This window comes from Megalobrama amblycephala, linkage group LG24, assembly GCF_018812025.1.
Source record: "Megalobrama amblycephala isolate DHTTF-2021 linkage group LG24, ASM1881202v1, whole genome shotgun sequence".
Taxonomy (NCBI): Eukaryota; Metazoa; Chordata; class Actinopteri; order Cypriniformes; family Xenocyprididae; genus Megalobrama; species Megalobrama amblycephala.
The window spans coordinates 20346914-20361025 of NC_063067.1; the positions used below are offsets into that span (position 1 = coordinate 20346914).

General features: G+C 38.2%; 1 protein-coding gene across 10 annotated transcripts in view; it reads right to left on the bottom strand.

The window, feature by feature from the left end:
• Positions 1 to 14112, bottom strand: part of si:dkey-151g10.3 (serine/threonine-protein kinase WNK3) — a 56650-nt gene that overhangs the window by 40325 nt on the left and 2213 nt on the right. For all 10 annotated transcript variants that reach the window (XM_048179363.1, XM_048179357.1, XM_048179365.1 and 7 more), the window contains exon 2: positions 3690 to 4754. In XM_048179363.1, the coding sequence (XP_048035320.1) occupies positions 3690 to 4388 (699 nt within the window). In that variant the 5' untranslated portion in view covers positions 4389 to 4754. The remainder of the gene's footprint in view (positions 1 to 3689; positions 4755 to 14112) is intronic.

Genomic DNA, 14112 nt, shown 5'->3' on the forward strand with positions numbered 1-14112 from the left:
GAGAACTGAGAACAAATATCAGATTGCTCATTCAGTCCCTGCTTTGCCATTTTTCATTGTTCCTCCTTTACTCTGTCAAAGTATTCCACCACGGTACCCTTTGCTTGTTTTTCTGTTGTTTGTTTAGAACTGAGTATTAATAACATCCTAGAAATCTAACAGCTTACAGCAACCACTTTATCTTTTTAACATCTTTCTACCATTTAAAAAAAAAAAAAATCAACAGGTGAATTAAAACTAAATGACCCTTATTATCCCACTGTTTGTACACATTAGTCGAATCATAAAAGTACATCGGAGAGTTGTTATTCTCCGCTTTTGTTTTGCTACTGACAACAAATTGCCATTCTGAAGAACTTAAAAATCTCATTAATAGTATTGGAATTTATTAATATTTTTCATATTTTTCCATAATTTTACATACATTTTAAATATTTATATTCACAGTAAATTACTTATTCATGATGTTAAATCACAATTTTTTTATTCTATTGACAACCCTAGTTTTAAACAGCAATAAAGACAAATCTGTGGTTTATAAAAGTTTTCACATCAAACATTAAAGGGTTAGTTCACCCAAAAATGACAATTCTGTCATTTATTACTTACCCTCATGCCGTTCCACACCCATAAGACCTTCGTTAATCTTCAGAACACAAATTAAGATATTTTAGTTGAAATCCGATAGCTCTGTGAGTCCTCCATAGGGAGCAATGGACACTCTCTCAAGATCCATAAAGGTACTAAAAACATATTTAAATCGGTTCATGTGAGTACAGTGGTTCAATATTAATATTATAAAGCGACGAGAATATTTTTGGAGCGCCAAAAAAAACGAAATAATGACTTATTTAGTGATGGCCGATTTCAAAACAATGCTTCAGGAAGCTTCGGAGCACAGATGAATCAGTGTTCGAATCTGCTGTTCGGAGTGCCAAAGTCACGTGATTTCAGCCGTTGGCGGCATGGTTGGCGGTTTGATACGCGATCTGAATCATGATTCGACACACCGATTTATTTATGCTCCGATGCTTCATGAAGCAGTGTTTTGAAATTGGCCATCACTAAATAAGTCGTTATTTTGTTTTTTTGGCGCTCCAAAAATATTCTCGTCGCTTTATAATATTAATACTAAACCACTGTACTCATATGAACCGATTTAAATATGTTTTAGTACCTTTATGGATCTTGTACCTTATGGACCTTTATGGATCTTGAGATCTTGAGAAGAAGTGTCCATTGCTCCCTATGGAGGCCTCACGGAACTATCGGATTTCAACTAAAATATCTTAATTTGTGTTCTGAAGATTAACGAAGGTCTTATGGGTGTGGAACGGCATAATAAATGACAGAATTTTCATTTTTGGGTGAACTAATCCTTTAATAGTGGGATGAAAGAAAATATATTTGAAAGCCCTTAAAAGAATGAATGATGATAAATTCAAGGCTAAAATGTCATGAAAATATGTAGAAAAGTCCTTCTTTTGGCACACTGAGAAGTTGAGGATGAATATTAATTCATTGCTTTTGTTCACTGACAAATTTGAATAAGGTCCCTTGATTGGACCCATGATTTACATGCAACTTTAACCTTTTAATCAATAATGTGATTCACTAAGCTTCTTACATAGCTGGTATTAACCTCCTCAAATGAACCTTATTGGCTAATTATTGTAGTGACAACAGAGTGGCATTTTAGAGCTGAAATGCAACAGGCTCTCCTCTCAGCTGGCTGTTTTGCATGCACTGAAAGACTTCACTTCATGAGAGGATTATAAAGGACACGTGACATGAAAATATTTCTAATGGCATGCTGGCCAAGCTACTGCATGTTAAACAGTCTGTTGTGATTAGGGCTGAAACGATTAGTCGACATTATCGACAACGTCGACAATAAAAAATTGTCGACAAATATTTTTGTTGTCGAATAGTCTCTTGATCTCATACGACCTATTTGAAGGGCCTGCAATAACGCGGTGTAACCAGTGGGGCGCTGTAGCGCAATACTGTAATGCAGCCCTCCGGGATCCAATCCAATAAAAGAAGTCAGCGCTTTGGAGAGCATAGTGCAAACGAAGTCGAACCCGTGAAATGTGGGAGATTAACATAGCATAAACATAACAAACATAACGTTTAGCATAACTACAGAATACTGTCATGCAGGGCCACCAACTCTCATTCAAACTCACTGTTCTCACGCCACACGTTCATTTTCTCACACAGTGAAAGATGCATCGCAGAGCAAAGAGGACACAGACAACGGCAACGCACCGACAGATCAGGTTACTTTTGATATAAAACTAAGTCTAAGCTTTTAAATTCAGTCAATATTACTACGGGATTCAAACAATACTTGTGGTGGTGACTCTGTTTAACGTTGTGTGGCAGATCGCTGTAACACCTCGGTTCAAGCGGCATGTGAACCTATTCCTCTCTATTACAGCGCGAAATAAACATGAATGAACATCAAAAAGTACTTACTTAACTTACTGAAATGAATCCATCTCTATTGTAATCACTTAATCGGAGTTTTAACCGCAGAAAGAAGTCAATAAAACTTGCAAACAAATATATCACACAAAATGTAACATTTACCTCAGGAAAGCCATTCAATGACCATAAACTCGATAGTTTGTGTGTGTGTGTGTGTATATATTATATATATATATATATACACACACACACACACACACACACATATATATATATATATATATATATATATATATATATATATATATATGATATGTAATATGTGTATGTATGTATGTTGTTTCATTTTTCACAAAAACCCCCACATAATTACATTATATTTATATATTTATAGTATATTGGTCTATTCAGTTGGCTTAAAAATGATTAAAAATACACTTTTAAAAGCTGAAGTGATTTCCTTGTTTTATTTACTAGTTAAAGTACAGTATAACTCAATATTTTAACTAATTGCTAAAGTAGAATAATCGAACAAAGCCTACTGATTAATCAGTGCAATAATAGATGATTAGTCGATTAATCGTTCTAATAATCGACAGATTAATCGATTATCAAAATAATCGTTTGTTGCAGCCCTAGTTGTGATAAGCAATCAATGCGTTCCGCAGCCGGCATATACTTATGCGTGCCCCTCTGTTGACAACGCCTTCATGAAACAGTTGGGTCCCTGTCACAAAACCAATTATTCAATGACGACTTTTCCTGGAAAATACAATATGTAGTGGGCAACAATAGGTTCAGCATCATGGCAAAGTCAAAAAGATTCCACTTCACAACAAGAGAGCCTCGTTGTTTGTCCAGTTCATTGCGCCGTGAGTAGGCTTGACCCTTCTCTCCCACGGATAGTCTCTGTGTAATCTATAAAGCTATTGAGCTCTGACTTTGAAACTCTTTTTTTCTACTGTTCTCACTGCACTCAACTGTAACAGCCTGAAGAGAAACACAAGAGGCTAAGATTTCACCAACAAGCTCGGAAAACTCCTGAGTAACAGCATCCTAATTCAAACCAGCAGGGCTAAAGCACTTAGACTGAAAAACATGATACAACTCAAATTCCTGTCCAAGAAAAGCCACCAATACTAATCGCTGTTATCGGCCCACCATATAGCAATGAAATGTCAAAACCTTTGCTACTAAAGTGCATTAGTTGTATTAATACGGTAACCGTAACTCATTTGTGGGTAAACAAGACTCACCTGCAGTTCACACCAGGCAACTTCCACCCAGGTTTCCGTGTCCAAGCCTTTGTAAACAGTTTTGAACGCTCCCCTGCCAAGCTCGATGTCAAATTTTAGAAAGCGGCCACCGGGCGAAGTGGCGACGGCCTTCATCTCAGCCTCTTCTTCCTGTTCTCTATCTCTTTCCTTCCCCTTTAGAGCGGGCGCCGAAAGGCCGGTCTTATCAGGATCCTGTGTGCCTTGAGTGCCATCCTCACCCAAGGCAGCCGAGGCACTGGCGGGTAACTGCTGGGCTCCGCTGGTGAAAACAGAGTCGGAGGCACAAAACTCGAGGTGAGGGGCGCTGTGAGGGGCGTCGTGGGTTTCCTCCACCTCGTCGTCCTCTTCGCATATCTCCACGCTCTTTCGGAAAAAACGCTTGTTCTCCCGTTTCCTACACGGTTCTTGTGCTGCTGGGGAGGAGGGCATGAAGAAGGTCAGAGGTCTGACCGGTTCATCCATTTCTTTACTGTCCTCCACTCCGCCGCCTCCTCCTCCTGCGCTCCACGCTCTCTTTTCCTGTGTCTGGGAGGAGGGGAAGTCAGACGGCGTGCTGTGCATCCTCTCTCTCTCACGGGCAGCCCTGTTCCCCTGGTCATTCTCCTCCTCCCTCTCTCCATCAGGTTTCTCTCCAGAGGACTCCTCCGTGGCAGTGGGCTCTCCTGGGTCCGTCGCCATGGCGATTGACCTTTCCCACTCCTCCTCCGCCGCCCCCTCCTGCACTCTGGCTCTCTGTCAGTCCCCGTCTCTCTCACTCAGTGATCACCCTCTCACCCTCTTATGAAGTTCCTCAGCCGTCCTTCCAGTGTTGCCAGCTGTCAGCGACAAGAATTACTCTCTCCTTTCTACAGCTCTTATCTTCCGCGTTCCCTTGAGTTCACAGGAGTATCAGAGGGTGCTTGTTTTTTTTTAGTATATCCGTGCAAGTTAATTCAGTTTTTGCTGTGTACTTTCCTTATCTCCATTTCCTACATAAGAGTTTCTTATGGCTGGCTCAGAGGTGACTGATTCACAGGAGAGTGAGGGGGGATTTTCAGGTGTATCCTATAGAAGAAAAACACAGGGAATCATTATTGAGTATTTGGCTCAAGTATGAGCATTTAACAAAGATCACACAATATCACAGAAAGGGACACATTTTTCATTATATCATACACTACAGATTTTTTATTTGATGTTTTTGAAAAGTCTCTATATTTGATAAATTCAGCAATATTGTGAAATATTATTACAATTTAAAATAACTGTTTTCTGTTAAACATTTTAAAATGGCACAGCTGAATTTTCAGCAGCCATTATTCTAGTCTTCAATGTCACATGATCCCTCAGAAATAATTCTAATATGCGGATTTGGTGCTCAAGAAACTTTTCAGCTTACGTTTCATTTCAGAAACATTGAGCTTAAAAAAAAACAGCATTCAATTAAAATTGAAATCTTCTGTAACACTATAAGTCCCTGTTACCACCTTGTATTAATGAGGGACGTTGGTATTGGTTTCCACCTAGTATTTTAAATCCGTCTCTTTTGTTCACTTTCAACCAATTATGTATTTATTTCTGTGAGGGAAGGGTCTATTTTTTCAGATCTTTCGATCTAATGGACAAAATGAACTTGCGCAATTTACATATGAATGCGCACGGAGATGACGGAAAAACATACAGAGAGCATCAGCTTTCGTTTCTGCTCTGACAGCGGCAAGACAATGGTGAACGCATTGAGTGTGTTAGAAATCTGGAAAGGTGAGAGAACATTGTGCTTGGTATGTTTTTCATCCTCAAACCAAACTTGGGTCTTCAGCTGATAAAGTTTAAACGGCTAGCACACTTCCCATAATGTTTATGCATTAGGTCAGCAGGTGGAGAGTAGGCGGTCTTCGGAAGTGTCAAAAGTGGACAAGCTCAAAATGTTTTATGACTCCGTTTAGACCTGTATTTAGCATCCTCCACTTCTGATCCGATCGACCAAAACGCATCTTAATACTAGGTGTAAAAAGGGCCTAAATGCCTTTACTGTCACTTTTGATCAATTTTAAGCATCCTTGATGAATGAAAGTATTAATTTATTTAAAACATACAAAAAAATCTTACTGCCCTCAAACTTTTAAACAGTACTATAATATTTATTTTATATTATATTTTCAATATGAAGAATGTTTTTAAAATCACTTCTTAAGCAAAGTTCTTTCATCAACAACCTTGATTAAAAAAACTGGTGGAAATGTTTTTATTTAACAAGCTTATTACTTCTTAAAGGTGCTAAAGAGGATGTTTTGCTTTATACATTTTTGCAATATTACTTGAAACTGTCTTTACTAACTGATAAAAGACTATTTATTAGGTGCACTGAAAGGAATAATATTAATATACATCATCTGTGCACGAGGTAGGGCCTTAAAAACATCAGCCAATCATTTACGCAATCATTGCGTAAACGATTGGCCCTCTGGCTTGTCAATCACTGCCGTGACGTTCCTTGTGAGAGACGTGCACGGATTGGCCCTCTGGCTTGTCAATCACTGCCGTGACGTTCCTTGTGAGAGACGTGCACGGATTGGCCCTCTGGCTTGTCAATCACTGCCATGACGTTCCTTGTGAGAGACGTGCTCCAGTAACTTTCCACACTCCACAGGCGCCGCATGCAATGTTTTTGTCAGGAGACAGGAGTAACAACTTCAGATTATGAGTTACATGCGGTGAGTGCGACATAATGAATCCACTAACAGACACAGCGAATGCCGGTGGTAAACAAACACTCGTGTTCCAATACTCGTGCACGAGTTTTGGGAGGCGTTCCCTCGAAATTCTTACGCATGCGCTCATTTCAAAAACTCAGTAACAGTCTTTGGTTTCTCAGTCGTCGAAAAGATCCTCTTTAGCACCTTTAAATTATACATAAACTTACTAAAGCATTAAATTAAAATAAAAATATCTATATACTTGGTACAATTAAGAACCAGGGACAGACATCGTTACAAGAGGGTAGGACTAGCAGTTTACAGTCTAACACTGGGCCTGCATTTCACAGCAACTCCTGTGGCTGTTATGCCTGTTTGTTCAAAAACTGTCTCTAAAAACTATTCAAATGCCAAGGGCACTTAGAACAACTTGTGTGAATGAATAAATCCATTAAAGTGATTAGTAGTCCATCTATATTCTAAACAAGAGCCCTCAAACAACAAGGAAAGTAAATGACTAATCCAGTAATTAATTAAGCTGTCCAGAAGCATGACGGGAACCTAGTGCATAACAAATCTAAAAAGTGCCAATAAATATTAGCCATTAGAAAAACCTAAAGGAACACAGAGGATTGTGATGGATTAATAATGAATGATGGCATAAAGGACCTTTAGGGTTAAATAATTCAGAGGCAGAGCAGATACAGAATGAACATGAGTGACCATCACAGATCATCGCTAAGGGACCATATGAAGTAAAACCATATTAATTGTAGTCAGCAGTATTGCCCCACATGGGGAGCATTACAGCTTCTCATGTTTGTAGTGAGTGGATTTTAATTGTTCCTCTAGTAGTGTTCTCCATGTAGGCCTACATTCAGATACTGCAACACCTGACACGGCCTCTCACAAGATTCAATGCTCCCTTAGACCCATAAAACCTACTTCTGCCTCCTATCACAAACTCAATCTCCATATTTTTCTCTCTGGTGACATCATTATCTTCAGCTCTTCTCTTGTCATGCACATCCATCAGGTTACCTTGCTACAAACAACATGCTAATAATAACAACATGACTGATTCAGAGGTGGAAAAAGATGCACCTCACTTTCTCTCAGGAAGTAAAACTGGGAAAACAAAGGTGAACTATTTATTCCAGTTGTTATGGAAGTAAAGGTGAAATAGCAGGAAATGTCTGTTGTGCTTTGAGCATGTGAGAGCAAATTACACAATGTTGAACAAAACTACGCCTGCATGCGAAAGCTTAGGTAGCTGAAGGTACCTCACAAAACTGATTTCAGACAGACTTCTGAGGCAGCATAGCGGTTTAATAACAAGGAGAGCTTTGGTGATAAAGTGAATATTTACATTTCTGCAATACTAATTTCTTGCAAGAAATGCCATCAAAAGTGGAAGAAAAAACATACTTTTACACACAATCTTTTTTAGTTTAAGTCTCACAGAATGTTTAAGGCAGCAAAGAAAGAAAGAAAAAGAAAGAAAAATTGAAAAAGACATCTCAGGAGACAGGAAGTTGCACGATCATTGTATTCGGAAGTGTCTTGTTGCCTTCCTACCTCCGTATGCTTGCTGCCTGCAGATGCAGCATTTGTTGGCTTTCAGACACAGCCTGCAACAGGCCTTTAAATTAAGTTTAATTCTGTTTTTGGAAGAAACATCACTAAAAGTTCTCTTTACATTTTGTTTCTGTACTAATAGATTTCCTGAGGAAAATACCTTGAAATGCAGGTTTAGCTGGCAACTCTGGTTTATCTAAAAACCATCTGCATGTAAGTTAAAAGTAAAATGCAAATTGAAAGAATAGGCTCTGTCTGTCCCTCTCCCACACACACACACAAATGTAAACTTAAAAATACAAAGGGATAGCACATGAGGTGTAAGCAAGCAGGTAGTTCACATTAGACTAGTTGTACTAGTTGACAGCAGCAACTCCTAAACTTTCCTGCATTCTTACAATGATCATGACATGAATGGCGGGAAATAACTGAAAAGGATTTCAGATCTTATTTTTTATGTGTGATTCATTTGACTAACAAAAAGAAGGAGTTGCAACAGTCTCGAATTGCATCGCAAAAAATTATATATAATATATATATATATATAACTGACTTTTGGGATAGAAAAGGTCATGAATCAACATCGACAACCCATGAAAGGAGGAAGTACAGCTTTAAACAAGCTTATTTGCCTTTGTCCTCAGGGCAAGGAGTTAACGTGAAAACTACATTCCGGACAGAGTGATTACAGAGAGCGTCACAAACGTATATATCAAACACATCACTCACACTCTCACTCCCTTCCTCATTTCTGACAGAATTCAGATCATGTCAAGATCAGATATTCCTTCATTGCATCTATGGCTGTATTCCCACAGCAGAAGAATATGGTTGTCAGTCCTGTTTAAGAGAGTTAAATACAGTTATGTTAAGTACATTTTCACGATTTATTATGAGGTTTGACTTTAAAATTGTACTGTACACACAACAGCGGACAGTAGCAGATTTAATAATGATGACCAATCTGAAAAGTGAATTGACAACATTATTTCAAAAGAAAAAAAAATGGGACCAACCGAGCAGAAATGCACCAAAATTTTGGTTACTGAAAATTTGGAACAAAGATGTGAATACTGGCAAGGATTCTCAAGCATTTCATAGGGTAAAATGTTATAGTATATGTAAAACAAAAGTTAGTTTTTATATGTATGGAGGTGTTTTAAAAATACTATATCTAATATTTTAAAAGTTGAGCATAGATGTTGGTAGTAACACCACTTGAAGGAAGAACAATACTTTTTAATGTTTTGAAAGATGTCTCTTATACTCTCTTATTTAATTTGAAAAATACAGTAATACATTACAGTTATTATAATTTAAAATAACTTTTAATATACATTGTTTAATTTATTCCTGTGATGGCAAAGCAGAATTTTCTGAAGCCATTAGTGTCACATGATCCTTCAAAAATCATTCAGGGACCATATCCACCACAGGAACTTTCCCCACGAATAGGGACTTTGGGGTGGTACTCTGTGTTTCAACCGCAGGAACCAGGGTCTAAATGAAGTTCCGGGTAAACATTTCCCCTCAGAACGTCCCTGCTCACAAGGTAGAACTTTTTCAAAGTTCAGGAACTTTCGGGGGTGGGACAGGAGTGCTGAACATGCTGATTGGTTGTCATTTGTCTAATCTTCACGGTACTTTAGACCAGGATGGAAATGCTGACAGCAACAGGTGTGGGGGGAAAAAAAGTTCCTGGGACAAATTGTTCTGGCTAATTTTGGTGGAAATATGGTTTAATATGCTGATTTGCTGCTCAAGAAACATTATTATCATCAATGCTGGAAACAGTTGTGTTTCTTAATATTTTTGTGGAAACAAGGATGTGTTTTGTCAGGATTCTTTGATGAATAGAAAGTTCAAAAGAACAGAATTTATTTGAAATGGAAATCTTTTGTAACATTAAAATGTCTTTACTGTCACTTTTAAACAATTTAATGTATCCTTGCTAAATAAAAGTAATAATTTAAAAAAAAAAAAAAAAAAACATATATATATATATATATATATATATATATATATATATATATATATATATATATATATATATATATATTTTTTTTTTTTTTTTTTTTTTTTTTTTAAATATATATATATATCTTACTGATCCCAAACTTTTGAATGGTAATGCGTAATCACTAAACAATTTTTTTTTAGTTTTCGGTATCCAGTGTGTCTAGAATTTCAGTGCATCATTAGTTATAAATAAAATTTCCATAACAATGGAAACATTTTAAAGGTGCAGTAAACGATTTCTGAGAATCATTGTTGAACACTGTTGATATATGAAATCAACCCAAACAAACACACCCCTCCCTTCATTAATCCGCCCCTAAAATGCACAAACATGCAATGCAAGAGTGAATGTGTTTTTATCATAGCAGAAGCAAAGCAAAATAAAGCAAAGATGATGAACGAACAATAAGGAAGTACAAAAATGAACATACAGTACAAGATTATATACAAGAAAGAGTTTGTTGATAGTCGCCAGCAGCACACACTCAAAACCAATGTTATTCGCGTATGGAGCAGAAACAACACAACCTCGCCGTCCATTTTTAGGCCGTCTCATTTAGGTCTCACCAGCACTGGAAAGCTCTTAAACCTCTTGCCTGAACATAACCCTTCTTTTTCCTGTGATATTCCTCTGACATTTTCTTTTTTGTAATGTCTCTCAGCCATCTCTCTTTTAACAGTCTTTCTTCAAATTTCCCTCTTGCTCACTCTCTCTCCTCCCCTACCATGAGTGTATGTACGCCCCCTACTGCTGATTGGCTACAAGTTGTGTGTTGTGGTGCTCAGTCCATTTTTCACAAAAAATTTTCAAAAATTGCTTACTGCACCTTTAAAGGTGATGATGTTCAATGTTGCTTGGGCACTTTCCCATTGAGAATGAGCAACAAATTTGGATACTTTAGATCGGTCGTGGGCAATTTTCTGATATCCTCCAATCAGAATGCTAGCAGCTGATCACGTGATCGGCTTGGAGTCATTACTATTCAATTTCAGGTGAGAATGAGCCATTATTCATGGAAAAAACCGTGTTTCTTCAAAATGTCTTACAAAAACTAAATCATTTAATGCTTTAAATACCAACAAGTGTCCAATTTAATGTGTGACTTAAGGCTAACCACGTAATCTCAAAAACACAAACAGTACACCATCATATTATGGAAGTTTGTGCTGAATACAGTTTCACTTGTGTCATTATATGTTTATGAACAACTGAAAAAAGCACAAATGTCAGGGCATGTCAAAACTTCTCCAGGCCCCATATCAGCCTCAGACTCCAGAGGGTTAATGTCTGTATTGGCGTAGACTGTAGGGCATATAGCACGTGAAAGTAGCTTTTGACACAATCGACTCTGGTTCAAATCCGCCTTTTGTTAAACTCGCTCTTCTCCCTTTTCCTATCACAAATCAGATCGGAAAGGCATTTATATTTAATAAAAATGAAGAAGATATTTGAAAAATTGAAATAAAGTGCCTAACAAGTGTTTATAATAAAGTATTAATTGGGTTGGCAATAGATTTGCTCCTCTATGTTTGGTTGCTGCCAACTGTCCGTTGCCCTAATTAGTTGCCCTGTGTCTCACCAGATTGCCCGTTGATGGCAACATTGCTCAAAAAGTTGCCCTGTGTATCATCACCTTAAGGCTGCACTGATTCTGCACTTAATTTACACAGAACCAAAGCACAACAAGAACCGCTTGTCACTACGGGCAGAGCGGATCACAGCTGCATATTTTACCTTTTAGTGAACATTAAATGAATTATTATATATACACACACACACACACACACACACACACACACACCACATGTGAAGGCAGAACCTCCTCAGTGTAGCCTTAACTTGCCTGTGTAATTTAGCATACAATGCTTTGGGAAAACCTGAATATGACAAGCCCAGTCATCTCTGAGGATGTTTAGTTTGGTATATCAGCTCTGTTATTCTACATTCTCATCTGTCAGTGGAGCATGTGGGACTAATCATGACATACGGCATTCAACCTCACCCAGATGTATCGCTAATTTGAATATCCGTGCCTATGATTTAATCCACTTTGAAATGTGCAAATGCTTTCGCTAGGTGGGTTTAAAAAGTCTGACAGGCTTTTAAAGTGCATCAACTGCAGCTCACATTGGACAGGATCTTCGTAAATGTCTCTGATATCACTTTATCATGCCATACCCGAGCTCTTCTTCAACAACGATACAGCTAATCAGTGCACTGTGTTGTTAAAGCACTCACTCTCTCTCTCACACACACACACACACACACACACACACACACACACACACACACACACACACACACACACTTGGTATGTTGCCTGCTCCCACACTGCACTGAAACTCCAAACACAACAGGCGCTACACAAAAATCGAGCTCTCTCTGCCTCTCCCAGTTTTTTCATTGCTCTCTTCACCGGCATACACACATTAATCCCCTGGAACTGAGCAGGCTCTGCTGATTTACTGAGGCAGACAAAGAGGGAGCCAGGGAACGCAGCGTGTGTGTATCTGTGTGTGTGTGTGTGTGTGTGTGTTTAGGGAGGGGGCAGACAGAAGAGTTTGGGGGTTGAGCTATGATGAAGCTAGATGAAAAAGTGTGGATAAAATGGAGGAGGGGGACAGGAAAGGATTGTGGGTAGGAAGAGAGGACATCAAGGCTTTAGACAGCCAGTCGAGGGGGAGACAGATAAAGGGGGAGGGGGGTTGTGTTGAAATGGGTGGGAAAAATGTGTGTGAATGAGAACAAGGGAGGGAGATAAAGGAGGAGGGGGGAAATCGCACACACACACACACAAAAAGAGTTGGGGAGATTTTCCCTGAGATAAAATATGTGCTAGTTTGAGTGTGAGTGACAGCAGTGACAATAGACAAAATTCCACCACAACAAAACCAACTGAAGTTTGGGCAAGTGGGAGTGGAAGAGGTGTGGAGCAGAATATGAGTATGATGAAATCACTAAAGCAATAAATAAAATGGAATTGAATAAGTGACAGACAGTGTTTCAATTGTAAATAAATTGGGCAAACAAGTAGAGCATTTTTGTTGACAATGCCCAGACATAATCCAACTCCGCTTAAGTTCTTCTGCCTCCTAAAGCAGTGGTTATCAACTAGGGAGCTGGGTCCCACTAGGGGCCTCAGCAAACTTCCAGGGGGCTCAATAAGTCTTAAATATTAACACAATCTTAATTAAAATACTAAACACACAGACACACACACAAATATGTACAACATTAAACTGACATCATATTTAGAGTTTATTACAAAAAAAAGTTACCAGATATCAGCTTAGATAGGAGGGCTTTCTAATATTGTCTCGGGGGATCCTTGGAGTCAAAAATGTTGAAAACCATGTCTTAAAGAGATAGGTAGCCTTAAAATCATCTTCACTTCATTCCAAACCTGTATGCCTTTTTTTCTTCTGTGAAACACAATAAAAAGAACATAATTTGAAAATGTCTTGCTGGTTTTTTGCAAAGAAAGAAAGTCATGCAGGGTTGTAACCACACGAGTGAGCAAATGATCAGAATTTTCAAAAAGTCATTTTAAACTGGACCCTCAGACATGCTGTCTGTCTTGGATTACTGAGGTATCTACATAATTTACAGCTTAGTTTGCAACCGAGTTAAGTGCCCATTCGTGCTGAGATGAAAAGGACGGTTTGCAGTACAAGAAAGGTCTCGCTATGGTCATATGTTCTTTGTCATTTCATTCTGATTGACACTTAAAGGCAAAAATCATCAAATGTATTTGAGATTGTGGATCTGCATTTGCTTCAGGCACTGATGCAAGCAGGCTGGATAATTTGCTGTCACAATTGATTTCTTTTTAACCAGTCACATCAATACTCTTTCCTCAACCACAGTCTATTTGTAGGAAAGAGAGATTATGTTATGACTCACAATGACAATGGTTATAAATTCAAAATCTTGCTAAACCTGACTTAAAATTTAAAACAAGCTATGAGCAAAAGGACCCAGCACAGCATAAAGAAAGTAAATGTTACTAAATAAAATCTGATGCTTGTAATATTTAAAGGTGTAGATAACAGCAAAGTGACAGCTGGAGTTGAAGGCATAAAGTTTGTCCCATTAAGTAACACCAAGAACAACACAAAACAAACACTTT